General features: G+C 45.0%; 1 protein-coding gene across 4 annotated transcripts in view; it reads left to right on the top strand.

Moving 5' to 3' along the window:
- Ptprt (protein tyrosine phosphatase receptor type T) overlaps positions 1 to 19,241 on the top strand; it is a 1,029,624-nt gene that overhangs the window by 342,560 nt on the left and 667,823 nt on the right. For all 4 annotated transcript variants that reach the window (XM_078051815.1, XM_078051813.1, XM_078051814.1 and 1 more), the window contains exon 5: positions 9,120 to 9,235. In XM_078051815.1, coding sequence (XP_077907941.1) covers positions 9,120 to 9,235 — 116 coding nt within the window. The remainder of the gene's footprint in view (positions 1 to 9,119; positions 9,236 to 19,241) is intronic.

Below are 19,241 nucleotides of genomic sequence, written 5' to 3'. Positions count from 1 at the left end.
CATCTCCTTCTCTCCGCACAGCCCTGCTCCAGCCACACTGGGTAGCTCAGAGGATGCAACTTTCTCTATTCATTCAGCTCACAAACATCTCTCAGTCTCTCTCTCTCTCTCTTTCTCTCTTAATCCTTCAAAAATGCTTACATACCCAATGCAATCAGTCCTGAATAAATCCATAATTTTGCCGGCCTGTTCAACAGGCAGCACCTCCAGGAATTTGCAGAGAGTGGCAAAATGTCCTCGTTTGAATCTCTCTCCATTATTAAGGGAGTCTAAAGTCCTGATTGTTTATTAGTGGGATTCAGTCCACTGAAGTGGAAGAATTAGAGGGCTTTGGATAGAATCTTATGCAATTGTCTTAAAAAAAGAACACCACCAAAACACGGAGAAATTAGCACTGTTCACTCACAGGGAAAAGTACCCCAAAGCTATTAATTCTTTTAAAATAATTTTAAATATACTCATCAGCTCTATGTAGGCGTGGGGAGGAATTTCCTGGAGTGGTTTAGTACTTATGGCACAGTGTCAAGAGTCCCCACAGGCATCCCACTCCTCTGTACCCATCCATTTTCCCCTTGAAGTTCCCTCTGTAGTGTTTAGCCTAAGATATTTAGATGTGGTTTCAGCAGGAAGATGGGGTTCCTGCTGAGTCAAAGAGGAGCCAAGTCCTTTAGCAAGTTGTGATGGTATCATGTCTAGAGACATTTGTTTGTAGACTGTAATCAAAGGGATATGTAAGGGGATTATGGAACCCCCATAGTTCATTAATGCTCCATCAATTGCTTGGAAGCTCTGAGGTCTAGGTAACCTCTAGTGGGTCTCTCTCTACTGTCTCCATATGATCAAGAGTCACAGGGCTATTCCACTTTTTGTTACGATAATGGAATCCTGAGGCAGGTTAACTTTATAAAGAAAAGAGGTTTATTCATTCATCTAGTGAAGGGCATCTAGGTTGCTTCCACAGTTTAGCTATTGTGAATTGAGCTGCTATAAACATTGATGTGGCTGCATTGCTACAGTATGCTGATTTTAAGTCCTTTAGGTATAGACTGAGGTGGGGGATAGCTGGGTCAAATGGTGGTTCCATTCCAAGTTTTCTAAGGCATCTCCATACTGCTTTCCAGATTGGCCACACCAATTTGCAGTCCGACCAGCAAGAAATGAGTGTGTCTTTTCCCCCACATCTTTGCCAAAATTTATTATTGTCTGTATTCTTGATGACTGTCGTGAGATGAAATCTTAGTTTTGATTTACATTTCTCTAATTACTAGAGATGTTGGATTTATTTTCATATATTTGTTGATGGAATGTATATCTTCTTCCGAGAAATGTCTGTTCAACTCCTTAGTCCATTTATTGATTGGATTGTTTTTTTTTTTTTTTGGTGTTAAGATTTTTTAGTTCTTTATCTATCCTGGAGATTAGTGTTCCATCTGATGTGCATGTATGGAATATTACTCAGCATTAAAAGAGAATAAAATTATGGCATTTGCAGGTAGGAGTAGGAGAATATCATGCTAAGTGAAGTAAGCCAATCCCCCAAAACCAAAGGCCGAATATTCTCTCTGATAAGTGGATGTTGATTCATAATGGGGTGGGGGGGCATGGGAAAAATGGAGGAACTTTGATGGGGCAAAGGGGAGGGAGGGGTGGTAAAGGCATGGGGGTAGGAAAGATGGTGGAATGAGGTGGATATCATTACTCTAGGTACATGTCTGATTGCATATATGGTGTGACACTACATCATGTACAACCATAGAAATGTAAAATTGTGCTTCAGTTATGTACAATGAGTCAAAATGCATTCTGCTACCATATATACCTAATTAAAATAAAATTTTTTAAAAAGAAAAGAGGTTTATTTGATTCACAGTTTTGGAGGTGTAAGGGCATGCTGCTGGTGTTGGCTCAGTTCTGGTGATGGCCTTCTTGCTGCCAGATTCTTGATGGAGTGAAGAACATCACATGCAATCTTTATGTCTTTATAAAAAGACAGAGATTGCACATGTGTATGCCTGGTTTCCATTCCTTTTTCTTATAAAGCCACCAGGATTCAGTCATAAGTGCTTCATCCTAATGTCCTTATCTAAATATAACCACTTTCCATGAGCTTCTCTTGTGAACACCACAGTTGGACTCAGTTTCAACCCTCTGTGTGCCACTAACATAGGGCTTTGGGGATTAAGTTCCTACATGACTTCAGGGGGATAAGCCACATTCCAGCCTCAGCAGTTATGCCCTGGGCCGTGGTGTAGTTCGTCACACCTCAAGCGCTGTCATGCATGCTCTCTTTATGGTCCCTTTTAGTGCTTCCATTCGGGGACTGTTCCCATCCGTGTTGCTGTTATTGAAATGATTCTTTTGTATAGAATACAACAGACACTAGTATGGCAATATGTAAATCAATGTAAGTGTAACTGATGTGATTCTGCAATCTGTATACGGGGTAAAAATGGGAGTTCATAACCCACTTGAATCAAAGTGTGAAATATGATATATCAAGAACTATGTAATGTTTTGAACAACCAACAATAAAAAAAAAAAAAGAAACGATTCTTTGCCCATCTGCTACGGTGAGTTTGGAAGACCTTCAACATAGCTTTCCTCCCTCTTCTTGCACTGGAATGGCATGGATGGACTCCTTGTCTTGGAGTACCTTCTCTGGAGGAACTTGGGACAAGTTCCAGACATTATTTTGGGAACCTAGGTTTGGTGTCTATGGAAAAGGGACTCTCTTCCCAAGGAATCAGCCAGCATCTCAGGGATTCTGAGGTTCCTCTAGACCCTCCACTGCCTTGGCTTAAGGTCCCTGCTCACTCTGGGTCACTCCTTGAGGTGGATGGGTCTGCCCATTCAGTCATGTCTGGGAAGTGTCTCTGCTGAACCAGGCCCCAGGTGCAGAGGGTGTCAGAAATCCCCCAGCTCTTCAGGGTGTAGATAGTGGACATGAGGATGAGGGCCCATTGCCAGATTAAACATTCCCTCCCTCAACTCCTGGAAGTCAGTGTCAGATGCCCTTTGGAGAAAGAACTTTGGCCTGAGACTGGGCAACTGTATCAGGAGATGCCTGCCTTATCTGTGACCCATTTAACCCATACAACCCTGCACAGTCCCCAGTTTCAGAAGGCTCCCTGAAATGTCTACCTCAAGTCCCAGGTACATGCCTTCTAGAGGGCTTGCCTGCCTTGCACCCACCTGAGTTTCTACTTCATAGCTTGTGCTGGGTGCCTGAAATTGGCTCTTCCCTGCAGAACATGGCTGAGGTTTCTCTCCCTGAACCCCAGAACTCAGTGCTCTGGTGAGAATTGCACCTCAAGCATTGCACCCAGCCTTGACCCTGTCTCTTGCTGGACAGGGTCAACTGTCTTCAACCAGATCAGCTGTGCCTGAGATTCATGGTTTTCCATCACAGGCAAAAGCTTCCTGTTTTTCCCTTCACATCTCAGTGGAAAGCAGTCTCTGGAGAACATTTGGGTGCCTTTCCACCTCCCAAATCTCACGGCTCCTCTTGGAATCCTTTTCTCATTGGGGTTGCTATGGATTTAGGGTTATCCTAAAAATCCCCTCCTCCTCTTACTCCTCCTCCTCCTGCTCCTGCAGAGGAGTGTGGATTGCATGGTTTTAGAATTGGTGAGAGCCAGTTACCCAGCAAATGGGCCATGGGATATAACTCAGGAAGACGTGACCCTGGTTTTATTCCTACGTAATAAGCTTTGGCTGAGTTCAACCTCAGTGCTTAGGCGGCTTAAGCACACACTTCCAGAAACCACAATGTGAGGGCCCTGTAAAGTGGGTAGGCTCAGAAACATTCCATGTGACTGCATGGATATATACTGGCAGGGAGTATGGTCACCTGAGGAGCACCCGCAGCCCACGGGTCACATGGAGTTGAGTAGTTCCCTTCTCTAGGGTGACTTTAGGGATTTATTCATCCTTTCTTTCAACAAGTAAATTATTGAACATGAGCTATGTGTTCAAGAACATTTCTTACTCTCTGGGTAAGAAAGATTAGGTCCTCATCCTCCTGTATTGATTAGCAGGAGAGCCAGTGGGGGAGTAGGTACTAAATTAATATCAAATAAGTACTCAATGACTTCACATAGTGATAACTGCTGGGAGTGTAGTGAGCACACATGGCCGGGGTGAGAGGGCTCCTGAGGGAGAGTGGTCAGGGGAGGTGTCTTTGAAGACGTGGATCATAGGAAGGAGTTCACTCAGAAGCTTTGGCATCATTGTGAGCAGTTTGGATAGCAAATGCAGGGAGGCGATATTGGAGGGGGGTTCTGCTGGGAATTGGCATGACCTTAGTTTCTTCTTAAAGGAGAACTTGAGCTCTGTGGAGAATGAGTTGAAGGGCCAGAGAGAAGGTGAGGAGACCTGTGAGGGAGAACATTCTGGAGCAAGAGGAGTGGTGGCCTGGATCAGGGAGGTAAAGAGTCGACCATCCATCAGCCAACAGGTGTTTGCTGAGCCTGTGCCCGACGCCAGGCACTATTCTGGGTTTATGGAAATGGAAGACTGATTCATTCTTTGTCCTCGTGGGCTTCCATCAAAGTGGAAGAGACTGAAAATATAACACACAATGAGGTGACTCTATGATAGACAACAGATGGCACGTTGCTTTGCTGGGACTGCCAATAGCCCAGACTGGGTGGCTTCAGCAACTCAAGTGTATATTCTTATGGTTCGCAAGGCTAGGAGTCCAAGGTCGGGATGTTGACAAGTTTGGTTTTTCCCAAGGCCTTTCCTCAGGGCTTGCAGATGTTCATATTCTCACTGTGTCCCCACATGGACTTTCCTTGGGTGCAGGTCCTTGGTGGCTCTGAGTGTTCAAATTGGCCCTTCTTTAAGGACACCATTTAGATTATATTAGGGTCCACAGAGTGGCCTCGTTTTAATTTATTCACTTCTTTTAGGGCCTTTGTTCCCCAAATGCAGTCACACTGTGAAGGACTAGGGACTAGGGCTTCGGCATACGAATTTGTGATGTATGAATTGTGGGGACACAATTTGGCCCATAACCAATGGCAAAGAGTTCTATGAAGAAACGTGGAACATGGAGATGGCAATGAGTGTCCAGATTAGAGATGTATTCACGGACTACAGCTGCCAGGTCTTATCTGCCTTGCCTTATCTCACATTAGGAGACAGAAGCATCAAAAATGTCTTCTCCCAGATTTCTGGGTTAAGCAAGGTGGTGCAGGTTTGGGGAGAACAGAGCCTGTGCCCGGCCTGCAGAGGTGCTGACCGTGGGCCTGTGGGGTGTACATGAGAGAGCAGGTCATGCAACCTGCTAGTAACTTCTGAAAGGTCCTTGAGACTGAAAGTACTTTCCCAGCCCCCAGCCTTAGAATCAATGTGTTGATGACTTTACTTATAGATTATTAGAAATTTAAGTCTACTGAAAAACAGGGGCACTCCCTTTATGTCCTCAAGCTTTTTGATTCTCCACTTCTGTCTTTCAAGAGCTGTCCTGTGTTAATATAGGACCAGAGTCTATCAATAAGTGATTCCACTAATTATTCCAAAGTAAGTGCCTGCCTTGCGGCTCTGTCCTCCATCAAGGGGGGCTGAAGGTTGTGACCTTAAACATTTGCCTCGAAGCTTCCAAAACAATCACCAGAAGCCAGGCGTGATACTCAAAGGAAATCTTTTTCTCTTACAACCTGAAACGTCTCGTCTCTATTTTATAGCCTTTTTTTTTTTTTTGTTATTCCAGAAGTCCAGAAGTATTTCTGCTGTAGTTACTGTCCGTCTGCTGCCGTTACTCAGTGTTAGCCATTAGCAGGGCCGCGGCAGTTATAACGGTGTACCATAAATGTCAGCATGATTTTCCACTCAGTTGCAAAGTTTCTAACTCCTAAGTTGACTTTTAGAATTTTTTAAACCTACTTTTTTTTCCCTCCATGACAACCTTGCAGGGCCATGTCGCCGAGCCCACAGAGCATCTGCAGCATGTTCCTAATGTAGGTGCTGAGCTTTCTCTTCAGTTGTGTGGCTTCCCACTGAGCACTGTCAGGTCTAAAGAGCGAGATAAAGGGCACAATAATATGTCTTCAGATGCTGCACTGACATCTTGCAGGAGTTTAAATGTCACCAACATGGAGACCTTTCTTTGCCCCCAACGCACAGCTCGTTTTCTCCTAACCCCATTCAGCGGGAACCCATTTTGCGGGCCCTGAGTCTCCCTGGGGAGCAAGAGTGGGATGCTGAAGGCCAGGAGCTGACTTGGGGACCGAGGTCGGCAGTGACTGACAGAAGGTGCTGAGCGGAACTGGGAGAATAACTCCTCTCCCAGAGCTGCAGTGGCTCGGGGAAGTAATGATGGAGAGACTGACTGAAGAGGTGATGGAGTCGGGGGGGATGGAAGAAAGAGGGTCACAGAGGCTGGAGCCCATAGAAGGGGACCAAACTGCTTCCCCACATAAGGAGGATCTCCAGAGAGGTCTGTCGCCAGCCAAGGCTGAGCCATGGCCTCCGAGAGCAGAGGCAAGAGTGAAGACCTTTGGAGAGAATGCTGAAAGAGAAGAGGGTGGTGTGGACAAGTTCCTGGGACCCAGGATCCCCCAGTGTAGTGCATGGAGGGTGCTGGTATCATTGGGTCTATGAGGCCAGACCAGGCAACTCTGGCCACAGGGAAGGGTTCCAGCTAACGCACATCAGAGACTCAAACTGATAGAGCCTGCCTGCTGATGGGTTTTGCTAAGTCTGCCTGGTGCTTTAATAAAATTTAGCCAACATTTTAAAATGAGAGATCTAGCATAAAACCTGGATTTCTAACTTCCCTTGAGAAGTCGAATGATAACCCTGGGCAAAGCCCTGTCATCCTCTCTCCCTCTGCTGCCCCCTGGTGGGCCACAAGGTCCCCCTCCAGTTCCCCCAGGTCCTCACCACTCCTTTATCACCTTCCCAATGTTGAGGCTGGTGCCTGACGCCAGCTAATAACTGGGCTGGTAGTGTGGTTTCTCTTCCATTGCAAAACCTTTATTTTGCCCAAGTTTCTATCTAAAGTGGGGAACTGAAAGACGGGGCAAGGAGGTGGTGTTTTTTGTTCATGTTGATTTACAGCTGAACCGCTTTATTAATTTCCATAACTGTCTGGTTCCTGTGGGCACATGGGCTTGACATCTCTGTTGTAAATCACTAGTGCTTCCCCAGAATACTAACACCAGGGACCATGAACCATCTAAATTCTGAATCTAGAGGGGAGGGAGGAGAGGGATTCAAGATGGAAGTGTCAAGAGGAAAGGTCTGTGGCTGAGAAGGGAGAAGTGGGAGGAATTGGAGACGAGGAGGGGACAGTGATCTCGAGACAATCCATCTCTAATTGCTCACATCCCAGAGCTTAACCATAGGCCCAGCATCCTGAAGAGTCAGTCAAGAGCCAGCCTCTGCAAAACCCAGCATGGAGCTTTCTCATCTTGGAACCCAGACTCTGTACGCCCTCCCCCACTGGGTGGGTCCTCCCCCATCCTCCCCTGTGCTTTAAACCTGTGGCATCAACAGATTTACGCGGTGCACTCTGTTCCCACCTGAAGAGTTGACTTGAACTGATAGTTCCAAAAATAACTTTACAAAATTATACAGGAGAGCCAAAAGGAAACAATTTCAGGCAATCAAAGCAGCATGACATTTGTCAGGTTGACTAGATGCAGGGAACTTACACTCTGAAAAGTCCACCAGAAGTGGTCTTACCCAGGCCTTGGGCAGTCAATGCCACTCCAGTTGCAGGGCCCTGAAGGTAGCATGTGGGGTCTCCGAGCTGTTGTCGTGAGTTTAAAATCTGGGCAGAAGTGCATATTTTCTCATAGTCAGCTTGTCTGGTCACACCAAGATTCATGGCTTTTGCTGAGCTTAACAGGCAGTGACACAGATTGGTGCACAAGATAGGTCACACCATGAACCCCCGATAAACAGAAAAAAAAAAGGATCATTGCAAAAATCTTTGGGAGCAATGAGAAAAGCCTGGAGAGTCAGCATGGACTTGCAGGCCCTGAGGTCTGTCATTCCCAAAACCAGGAAGCAAGAGAACATGCTAGGTGCAAGCCAAATGTGGGTCAGATGGAACTGGACAGACTTCTGTCCCTGCCTCTCACTGTTGCTCTGTGGCTTCTACCTCTGACAGTGGCTTCACAGGGATGCCATGGAGTTAAACTAGAAAAAAACATGCAAAGCATTCAACATGGTACCTGGCCTGGTCCTGGGGGAGTTTGTATGTGACTGCCTCTGGACTGATGGGCAATGTCCCTTGTGGATCCTCCCTGATCTTGTCAGAATCCCCCACTTGGTCCCATGCTGGGGTAGGTGTGGCACAGTTCTTCCCTGACTTTGTTGTTGATGGTTGGGATCCTTCATGGTGCTCAAGGCAGAAGCTCACTCTTGTAGTCATAGCTTCTTGGCTGATGGAGAGCTTCTAGACAGGAGAACTTGTCTCTATAAACAAGGGGAGAAGTGAACCCATCATGGAGCACTTAATCCTGGGATTGATGCCCACAGACACTCTGACTTTTTTTTTGACAGTGCTTTTCTCTGTTATGCCCAGTCCCCAGAATCAGTGTCCCACTTCCCATTCATGCTCAGGAGACCCCATTGCTTAGAGTTAAGGGTATAAACTCTTGTGAACCAGATCAAGTTCCCGTGTGCTTCCATTCATTCATTGTGCAGTAGAGATGGGACCACCACCACCAACTGTGTTGGGTTAATGAATCACGCCTGCATACAGCAGCTGTCCCATAGAAGCATGCAGCGAGTGACAGCCAGTGTTCTCTTCCCCCCCTCTCCCTCTTCTACTCTTCCTTCTCTTCATAGTCCTGGATTCATGTTTTGGCTCCCCCACATCCTAGATGTCTGACTGTGCAGAACCGTGTAACCCCTCAGAGACTTAGCTTTCTAATCTGTGAATGGGGATATCATGCACCTTGTGGGATCTTTGAGGTTTCAGTGAGATAATGCATGTCAAGTTCACAGAACAGTGCCGGCTCAGTGTGTAATCCATCTGCTCTCCCCTGAGCCAGGCTTCTTCCTGGGCACAAAGTCCACCCATCCTCCACTGCTGCCCAAGACAGGGAAGTGTTGCAGACTATTGAATCCCGTTTTCACCTGTCCTTTGCCTTCTCTCGTAGGAAAAGCACCTCATTTTCTACGACTCCAAAATGTGGAGGTGAACGTTGGACAGAATGCGACGTTCCAGTGCATTGCTGGTGGGAAGTGGTCTCAACATGACAAACTTTGGCTCCAGGTAAGAAGGGGAGAAGTTCCTGCTCCATCATGATGAGGGAGGGTTCTCTCCATCCACAATCTGGTTAAATCTTAACCACACATCTGTTAGATCAGCTTTGGTATACCCATTTTAGAGATGGAGGAACTAAGGCTCAAACCTCAAAGTTTCAGAACTAGAATCTTTTCTGACTCTCTAACAAACTTTGTCTTTTAAGCCCAGATCAACAGGGTTAAGAAAAATGGATATTTTAGGTTTTGAGTGTACCGTATCATGAAATCTTAACTAGAAGAAGGTTGTTGGGTATCCAGTGATTCACTAGTGCACATCCAGGTAAAATCAAATCATTCTTTTCCTAGAATGTATCCTTAAAAGGAATAACACATCTAATCTCTGGTTAAACGAGCCCATCAGTTTTAAGCTTACATCTGTTTTCCTGTTGTTACTGCTCATTGGTGCTACTTCCCTAGCAAGATGAGAAGGGGTCTTGTGGGGTGGGGGACACAGACTGGGACTGAATAGAACTGGAACACTAAGAGAGCATTAGCATACTACTATCAATGTGAACAGGGACACCAAGTTCTGTTAAATGTTCTATCTAACATTTAAAAAATAATTTTTAAACAGCCTTGTTGAGATGTTATCTTACAGTATACAGTTTGATATATAAAAATTTTATGTGAAATTATTTCCACAATCAGGATATTGAACAGAGGCATCACACCCAAAGTTTCCTTGTCCTGATTTTAGTCCTTTCCTTCTGCTATTCCCACCCCAGTCTGTGTAATAGGCAATTGCTGGTCTGCTTCTGATACTACGGATGAGTTCCATGCTCTAAAATTTTATATAAATGGTATCATGCTGCACTTTTAGTCACCGTGATTATTCTGAGATTTATCTATGTTGTTGTGGGTATCAGTTCTTTATTTATTAAGTTAGTTTTTGCTGAAATATATTCAGTTGTGTGAATTTATCTATACACCTATTGATGGACACCTGTTGTTTTCTTTCCAGTTTCTGGAAGTTCTGGCTATTACAAAAAAGCTGCAGTGAATATTCACGGGCAGATTTTTGTATGCACGTTGTTCTTTCATTTCTCTCGGGTAAACACCTAGAAGCTGAATGGCCGGGTCATCTTATCGATGTGTATTTAATTTTGTAAAGCATGACAGATTGTTTTCAAAAATGGTTGTGCTATTTCACATCCCCACCAGCAGTCTGTGAAAGTTCTAGTTGCTTTACAACCTCCCTAGGGCTCGGTATGGTTATCCTTTCAGGTTTATCTATTTGAATAGGTGTGTGATGGTTCCTCCTTAAGGTTTCAAATGTCATAATCCTGGTAACTTAGTAGTTGGAGCATGTTTTGTTGTGCTTCTTTACCCAGATAACTCTCTACACATTTTGGTGGGAGTTCACACTGTCACTTTTCTTGAATTGAGCCCATTTTCTACAGTTGGAAAATCCCTGGGCAGAAGAGCCCAGCCAGGGACTCAGAGACCTTCTTTCTGTTTAGCAGCACAGCAGAATGAAAATAACACTTGTGCCTACCCATCTCACTTCCCTGGGCTGCCTGCAGACAGTAAGAGGGCATGCTTCCACACCATCACACCACTCCACCAGTCAGCAGTGTTATTTCCTCTTTTCATTATAATTAGCTGCAAGTGCATCTTGCTCCCAAGAAGCTTTACCATTTCAATGGTGTCGCCTCAGTTGCATCACAAGCATGAGGTGGGTCAATCCAATATTTTCAGCAACTTTATTTGGGTTTTCTGACTATTTTATGATCATTCTTGTTACAGTTCTAAGTTGCATGCCCTAGACCTTAGTTCTGTTAGGAGGAGTATGTTCATGCAGAACGTATTATACAAGTTTTGAGGAAAATAGATAAAAACCACGGTATTTCTACACAGCTCGTCCACATCTGATTTATTTATCTAGTTTTCAGTGTAAACCAAATCTTATTTCGCAGACGTTTTTCGGGTAGCTTACAATGGGATATAAAGCATAACAAGATAGCATAAATTAAAAGTGAGGTAGCCCAAGATAGGAGAAGAATACATGGGAGCTGCTAAAGCTAAAGCTGCATTTCTGCACACCTGCTGCTCGCTGTGAGTCACATGCAGAGCCCATAGCGCCGCAGCCGCCAACGGAATAAAGAAAACTTGTCAGATATACAGTTCACAATGTCTGCGAGATAAACACAAACCAATTGCTCAGGAAAATTCTAACTGTTGTTCACACAGAGGCCAGACAGGAATTGTTCCCAGGAGTCCTCATAAAGAAAACACTGTATGATGTAATGAACAGTATTCCCACCACAGTCTTATTGAGGGCACACAAGTGGGTTTCTCAGGCCTGTTTCACATAATGATGTTCTGTATAAAAGCAATCTGGAGAGGTGGAAGGAGAGGGAGGCGTGGGTGGGGAGCGGCTCCGGCAGAGGTCTCCTGCTTTCTGCTAATCTATCTCCATCCTGGGATGCTTAAAGTTTATCTGGTGAGTGAATAGATCCAATAACGATTTCTCTAAGGAAACCTCCCTTAATAGTGTCGCCCTTATCCATATTTCAGGGAGTATTGGGAAGGAGACTGTTTCTCCTACACTCTGCAAAGTGCCTGAATGGCTTGTTAAGGACAGGTGTGTATGGAACAGTGTGGTTGGAAGTAGGTTGTACTGGTCTCAGGGCCCTTCTGAGGAACAGCCAATAGGGGGTGTACACCTGCACGCGAACATGTAACACACATACACACACGCGCACACACACACACACATGCGCGCGCGCACACACGCACACACGTGCATACACATGAAACTCTGTTATGAGGAACTGGCTGGCATGATCGTGGAGGCCGATAAGTCCCACCATCTCATCTGCAAGGTGGAGACCTGGGAAGGTGGGGGAGGGGATGTAATTTCAGCCCAAGTCCCAAAGTTCAAGAACCAGAAGAGCTGGTAGTGTAAATCCCAGTGCTAGGGCAGAAGACCAGTGTGCCTTTTAGAAAAAGGAAAAGAAAGGATGTTCAGGTACAGAAAGGTGGGACTGTACAGAATTTTCAGTTTGGCACCATAAAAAGGTAAATAGGTGCAATCTTCTCTGGATGATAACTGGGCAGTAATTGCCAAACACTTTAAGTGTGGATATTCTTCCAATGAACAATTTTACTAATAGCACTTTACAAAGGACATTGCCAGAAATGAGGACAAAAGTGTACCTGCAAACATGTTCAACAGGACAGAGAATGAAAGAAACTAGATGCCCAGCAAACTAAGTAAATGCTGGAATGAAGTGATTCAATACTAGATTCTAGACATATACTTAATGACATTTTTGTAGTATGTAATTAAATGAAAAGAGCATTATCAAACTTTATTCAGTGTATTAACTTTTACAAACACATATACACAAACATATACATACATAGAGATGATATAGATAAACATACATGTGTGTATCCACACTTACATACATATGCACACAGAACAGTAAAACATGTCAACAATAATCAATTGTGATGGTAGATCGTGTGTGCTTTTTCTTTTCTGTGTTTCTTCTATTCTTTTCTATGTCATCCAAATACTCTAAAATGAACACAGGGAGCTATATAAACAGAAGCAAATGTTAGAAAAGAGAAAAATTGTCCCTTTTTTTGGACACAGAGTATTCTAAGGGTGGCAGGAAGCTTTGCTGGGGTTGGGTGACTCGTTCCAACAGAAGCGAGGGCCCCCCAGCGAGGACACAGGTCGCTTTCCTTCAGCTCTCTCCATACCCGTCATTGCCGTCAGATACTGTCATCCAGGAGGGTGTTTGGACGACTCCATGCGTGGCCTTCTGTCTTATTGAAGCCCACGCTGACAGGGCTCTGTCCTGGAACTCCTTGGGGACTCTGCAGCTGACCCTCCAGTCCCACAGTGCAGCTGACCTCCAGGCTGCTCTGTGGAGGATTCGCTCCACTGGAGGTTTGTACAACAAATAGCATTTGAAGAGTCTCAGAAATGAGGCCATGTGTCCAAATACTGTGCACGGATCTCAGTAGGAGCAGCATATATGTTGAGACAAATCACAGGCACTGGAGCGGGAGTAGACCCGGATCTGGCAGGAAAAGGCTCCTGCCCCTGGGAGCCCATCGGCTTCAGTCAGTTGCACGGGGCTGATGAGCTAAGGAGGCACATCAGTCCTCTGTCCCCCCTGCAGGGCTGTTGCTGCTCTGGCACGCACAGGGCCTGTGGTGTGGAGCAGCCCCGGCTCCCTCTGTCAGAACCAGACCTCCTTTCTGTTTAGGGTTTGGCATCGCGGCCACACCACAACAGAACAATGGCGATAAAGCAAGGCAACTGCTCATAATCGCTGACGTTTATTGAGTGCTTACATAGAATGCATTTAATCCTCATCAGTGTTTCAGATAGCTGCTGTTACAGCACATCGTGGAGACAACCAATAGGCTGAGCCTCAGGGGTGAGTGATATCCTTAAAGTCACACAGTAGAGGCAGGGCTTCTTATTCTGAAGCCCTGGGCTCACCCGCTCCATGCCTGCCTGGTGGCCTTGCACAAGGTGGTCTTGTCTGTGCAGGTGGCAATGAAAAAAACAAGCGCCCTGACTTAGCATGTACCTGTAGGGCTTTCATTTACCAGCCACTGGACTAGGTACTTCAGTATACTTGACTTTCTCAAATCCACAAATAGGATCAACAGAATCAAAATACCCTTGAAATTTTTGAATCAGATCACCCCTCTCGCTGACTTCCTCCATCCCCTTCTTAGCTACATACAATGAACATGATGTCTATACTTGCCATGTGGATTTCTTCAACTCCCACCTCTTCCTAGCAGTGATTGTTATAAATGCCACCAAGAGTGTCCTTGTTAAAGCTAAGAAGTGCCTATCAGTCCTGGACTTCACGATGGAGTTATGTCCTAACAAACCCATCATGAGTTCCAACTTGCCCACCACCTGAGCCTGCCCACACGGTATGCTGTGGAGTACGGATTGCTTCCTGCATGGTCTCTGGACTGACTGGGAGCTATGGCTCACCATCCTTGTCCAGCATGAGAGAGTATGCTACCACATAGCCCAAGGTCAAAATTGCAAATCTGAAATAGAGCTTCTATTGGATGCATATTGCTCTTGCACCACTGTGAAGTGCAAGAGTCTAAGTCATCATAAAGAGGGTGCTGCCTGAGCTCGACACTTCTTTCAGCATTTAATGGTGCTCACTATTTCTGCTATGAAAATCTTCCTGCCCTTATGGATTCATGAAACCATATGCCAACATCTAGGAAGGGTATAAGATTTTACCTGGTTTGGTGGACAGGGTAGCCAGCCATAGTGTTGGGTAAGAGATAGGGAATGGGGAAGAGGTGGGAAAGGTGGAAGAGAGGAGACCACTACCATATCCCTGGCCGCACCTAAAACTCTCTGTGAAACTCCTTTTGGGAGGGGAAAATGGGCCATCTTGCAATTAAAGGGAGGAAGCTAGATGAGCATAAAGAGAATTCAAGGGAAATTCCAATCCCCATTTCTGGGGTCTTGGATGATGGCAGTAACCCCAGGGACTGACCTAAAGTTAACCTGTTGCTAGGTAACATAGCATTAGCATTGGTTTGCTCCCCTTCTTTGCATGTTTTTTTTGTATACGTCACGGAGAAACCTACTTTACAATGGGCAATAGAAAAGAAATTATATCAAATTCATCTGGCAATCAAGGTGTCAGTCAACCCAGATCTACCCAGGGGAGAAGGGGGAGAACTAGCACAGCCTAAAGAAAGTGAGCCCCACCGACTGTGCAGAACTTCTCCTAAAGAGAAGTTCCTCATCTATGTATGCTACAGATCTACTGCAAACATCAACCTGACTCGCCCCCACATCATCCCCACGAAGAACAAAAACAAACAACCAAACAAACAAAAAGATGCAAACATGAAGCTCACCTCACCTGCTGTATGGTGACTAACAAGTCTTTTCGTTTCTGACTCAGGAATCTCATGTCTTCTAACAGTTTCTGATGAAACTATTGCTACTTAGCATCCTGGACAAAGAATTGAGCAAGATGTGAGGACTTGCCAAGCCAAACCAAGGCTTACTGAAGTTTGATGGTATACTCTAGGAGAGCAGAGTGGGCTGATCTGGTCAAGTAGCTGCAGGCTACCAGCTTTCTTTTCCCCCATCCTGTGCACCTTCACCTCTGGCTAGGTGTGTCTTCACCCCTGGCCAACTCTCACCTGGAAATTTCCCCTCACATTACTTATTCTCTCTTTGCTTTTTCTCTGTGTCACTTCTCAGCCCTTCTTCAACTTATGTGCTCCAGGATTTGATCCCTGTTCATCCAGGACCCCATGCTCTGTCAGGAGCTGGGAGAAGGATGGATATGAAGCCCAGTTGCTTCTTGTCCTTATGCATCTTCCCTTCTGGTGGCAAAGACGGTCATCGAGCATTTGCTCACACAGCTACTTCATTGCCGTATGACCATGCTGCCAGGAGGAAACCAGGGGCTGACGAGGGCAGGGCAGGGAATGTAGGGAGGATTGCATAGGAGCAGTGGCCATGGAAGAGGTGGCCTTTGAGCGGAGCCCTGAGAGTCGAGCTAGATGTGGACAAGAGGATCTGTTCCAGGGAGATGGCACATGTGCAGCCCTTTTCCCACCTGCTCATCCTCTTTGCTCAGGGCTTAGGGCTCCCTGTGGTGCTTATGCCAGGCCCCTCCTGATTCTCTTCAGGAGATTTAAACACAGAAATCAGCACCAAATGAGCCGTCAGCCATGCATGCATGAAACCCCTTAGAGGGGTTTCAGCACAAGCTAATCAAAAATGATTTATGTCGACTTTTTATTTCTTTTAACTTTTAATAAAGAATAATCAAAAGCTATTCTTTGGAGACTGCCAAAAAGGCACAAATATGCTCTTAAGAGAATCAATGGGTGAGACTTTAGCAAGTTTCCAAATGTCATACCATTGCAATGGTATGACTAGAAGTAAAATGAATATTCATTACAAATGGATATTGTGGAAATTTCACCTGCGTAGTATTTTCTGGTCAGAAGATTCCTGGAGCAATCAGAATAGTCTTCAGCTGGAAACGCTGGCCTGATTTTATTTTATTTATTTATCTGTTTTCTTGTGAAGCTTAACCAGCACACTGAAGCCGTGTGGACTGGGTATTAGAATATCTCCTATAAAGCAGGCCTAATATCTGTTGTGTGGAACCAGAAACAGTTTCCTTTCATTAAAGACAGTAATGTTCCCACTTCTGCCAATTACAAATCAATTGCAGGGCTGCCTGCTCTCTCTGAAATAATGATAGCCATTTTTGCAGGCTACATCTTATCTCTTTGTGAAGGGAATAATGTCATGACACGGGAGGAGAGTGGATGGGGAATTGCAAAATGGCAAGGCCATTATAGATCCCTTGATAGATAATCAGGTAGTAGGAAAACAGCAGATGTTCCCTGCATTAGACACATCTCTTGTTTTCCCCTGTAGGTGATGCCTGAAGAGACAGACTTCTTTCCAGGGGTAGGGGCAGAAAGATGTACATGCACTAGGGACAGGAAGATGGAGGTGTAGGTATTTATGGGCCCTGTTTTTCCACAGAGCGTGTTTCTCAAACCAAGATGACATTATCTGTGCAGAATGAAGAAGCCCAAGAAGGTGGAATTAGGGTTGCTTTTAAAGAGAGAGACAAGCATCTGAAAGAAGGGAAAGGAAAAGGAAAGAGAGAGAGATTTCAAAGGCAACTGTTGCTTTGGTGAGAGAAACAGGGGTGAAGGTAGGATTTGGTAGTACCACTGATGATGCTTTGAAATTTCTTTGTTCACTTTAGGACAGGTGTCCCATTCCTGATAGGTGAACTGGGAAATAGAGGTTCACCTTCAGGACAGATGAAGTATAGTGGGCATATACCTTGGTAAGCAGACAGAGACTCTGGGAAAAGGAAAAGGCCACTGTTTTTCAAGGAGACTTAGTCACCTCTAGAGCAAGGTCTGGGTTTGGGTGCCACATCTCTTGCTCTGTGGCTGGGCACCCTTGGTGCAGTGGCTAATTGCTCAACCTCAGGAAGTGGTCCTGGATTTAAATAATGTTTTCATATCATGTGTTTTATGGGGCTATTTAGCCCCTTGCAGTTCATTGAGGGACTGAAGAAGACTTTAGCCTTAAGTTCTCCAGAGCCAGGCTAAGGTCTGCAGCAGCAGCAGCATTACCTGGGAAGCTGTTAGAAACGCAAATTATCCAGCCCCACCCCAGACCTCCTGAGTGGCCTTCTGAGTGATTCTGATGAATATTGAAACTTGGGAACGACTGCAGTAGATGGATTAAAATGTGTTTAGAAAACCTCATCCAGCCTGCTAGCACATCAGGTGTGCCATAATATTGTATTAATACTCTATTAAGAGATCTTTAGCCAAGTGCATGCATGGGAAGATACCTTATCCCTTCTTACACATGTATCTCTGCCTTAGTGACATTTAGGATTTCCACAAAGGTCCATATCTGAGCATTCATCACAGCGTTTACCAAATTGTTTTCTATGGAGTAGTCATTTCTGCAAGAGGCATTAGGTGTTTTCTTGAAAACACAAAAGAATTGACCAGATGAGGAGAGGCAGGTGGTAGGAGAGGCAGAAAGAAAAATAAAAGAAGAACAAAGGAAAACAAGGGAATTTCTGGAACGCCACACACTGTACTCTCACAGAGCCGTAGAGTGTGACTGTACTGTTATGCACTGGAGAGTAGATAGGTGATGTGATTAAAGCTCCAGTGTCTGGAATCAGATTACCTGGGGCCAAATCCTAACCCAGCCACTCAGCCAAGTCACATAGGCTGTGCTGTTCCTACTAAGTAAGGCTCATGGACGAGCAGCTTGGATAATACCTGGGAACTTTCTACAAGTGAAGAGCCTCAGGTCCCGCCTCAGACCCGCTGAATTAGAATCTGCATTTTTAACAAGGTCTCGGAGGGATCTGTACGCAGTAGCTGAAGCTACTCTAAGGTGTATTACTCTCTGCCTGTTTTCTCACTTGGTTAAAAAGGAATATTAATAGGACCCATCTCAGAGTTCATCAGGCTTAAAATCATCTGGAGAATGTGTTAAAACAAACAAAAAAAAGGCCTGGCTCATACCCAGAATTTCTGATTTATGAGGCCCAGGGTAGGGCTAGAGAATTCACATTTCTAATTCACGCTGGTTCTCAGCGATGCTGATGCAGTCAGTCTGGGGACCACGCTTTGAGAACCACAGCTCACGACTGTTCTTAAGAGGATTGCTCTTTCCACACCCACCCTGTTTTTCCCCCACGAAGGATGCTATTTCAGTGCTCGACTTTATGTTTATGTTTTACTCTTTTTGCTGTTTTGTTGGAATCTTTGCCCAGCCTGTAAATTCCTCTGGGCAGAAATTATACCTTCCACACTCCACACGCTCTCATTTTCTGTTTTGTAAAATAATGAGTACATTTCCAGTGTGATTAATAATAGAATAGGGGAAGGAGAAAAAACTTCAGACTACCCGTGCCCATAAACAACATACACAAATGGATATCAAGCCCTAGAATTCTCTTAAAAATTTACATTTCTAACGAGTTCCTGGATGCTCTCATGCAGCTGGTCCAGGGTCTGCCCTTTGAGAAGAACCTCCCGAGGGATTTTAAGAGTAAGTAAATGCTACTCTGTAAGTCGGTGAGTGCCAAGCCTAGCACAAAGTAAGCCCTCAAAAATGTTAGTTAACTTGGCTTTTACTTAATTAATGCTCAGATAGATCCTAAGTTGAACGAAATATTTGTCAAACTCATGAACTCTTTGTTCAAGGGATATATACTGACGTTGCATAGCAAGTGATCTGATTGCAGGGCACTTGAGCTTTTTGCTGTGGCCAGTGTCCTACAGAGAGGTCAGTTCCCAGCTCTGTTTAAAACAAAAATAGATTCAGAAATACAGTACCAACGCATTTCCTGGCAGTGGCTCATTGGATTTCAGGAGACGCCATATGTAATTCACTGTGCCAGGTAGAGTGGGTGGTATTACTGCCCTTGATGGAT

This window comes from Ictidomys tridecemlineatus, chromosome 5 (assembly GCF_052094955.1).
Source record: "Ictidomys tridecemlineatus isolate mIctTri1 chromosome 5, mIctTri1.hap1, whole genome shotgun sequence".
NCBI lineage: Eukaryota > Metazoa > Chordata > Mammalia > Rodentia > Sciuridae > Ictidomys > Ictidomys tridecemlineatus.
Note: the sequence above shows the minus strand (reverse complement) of the source record. Positions and strands in the feature narration are given on the sequence as shown.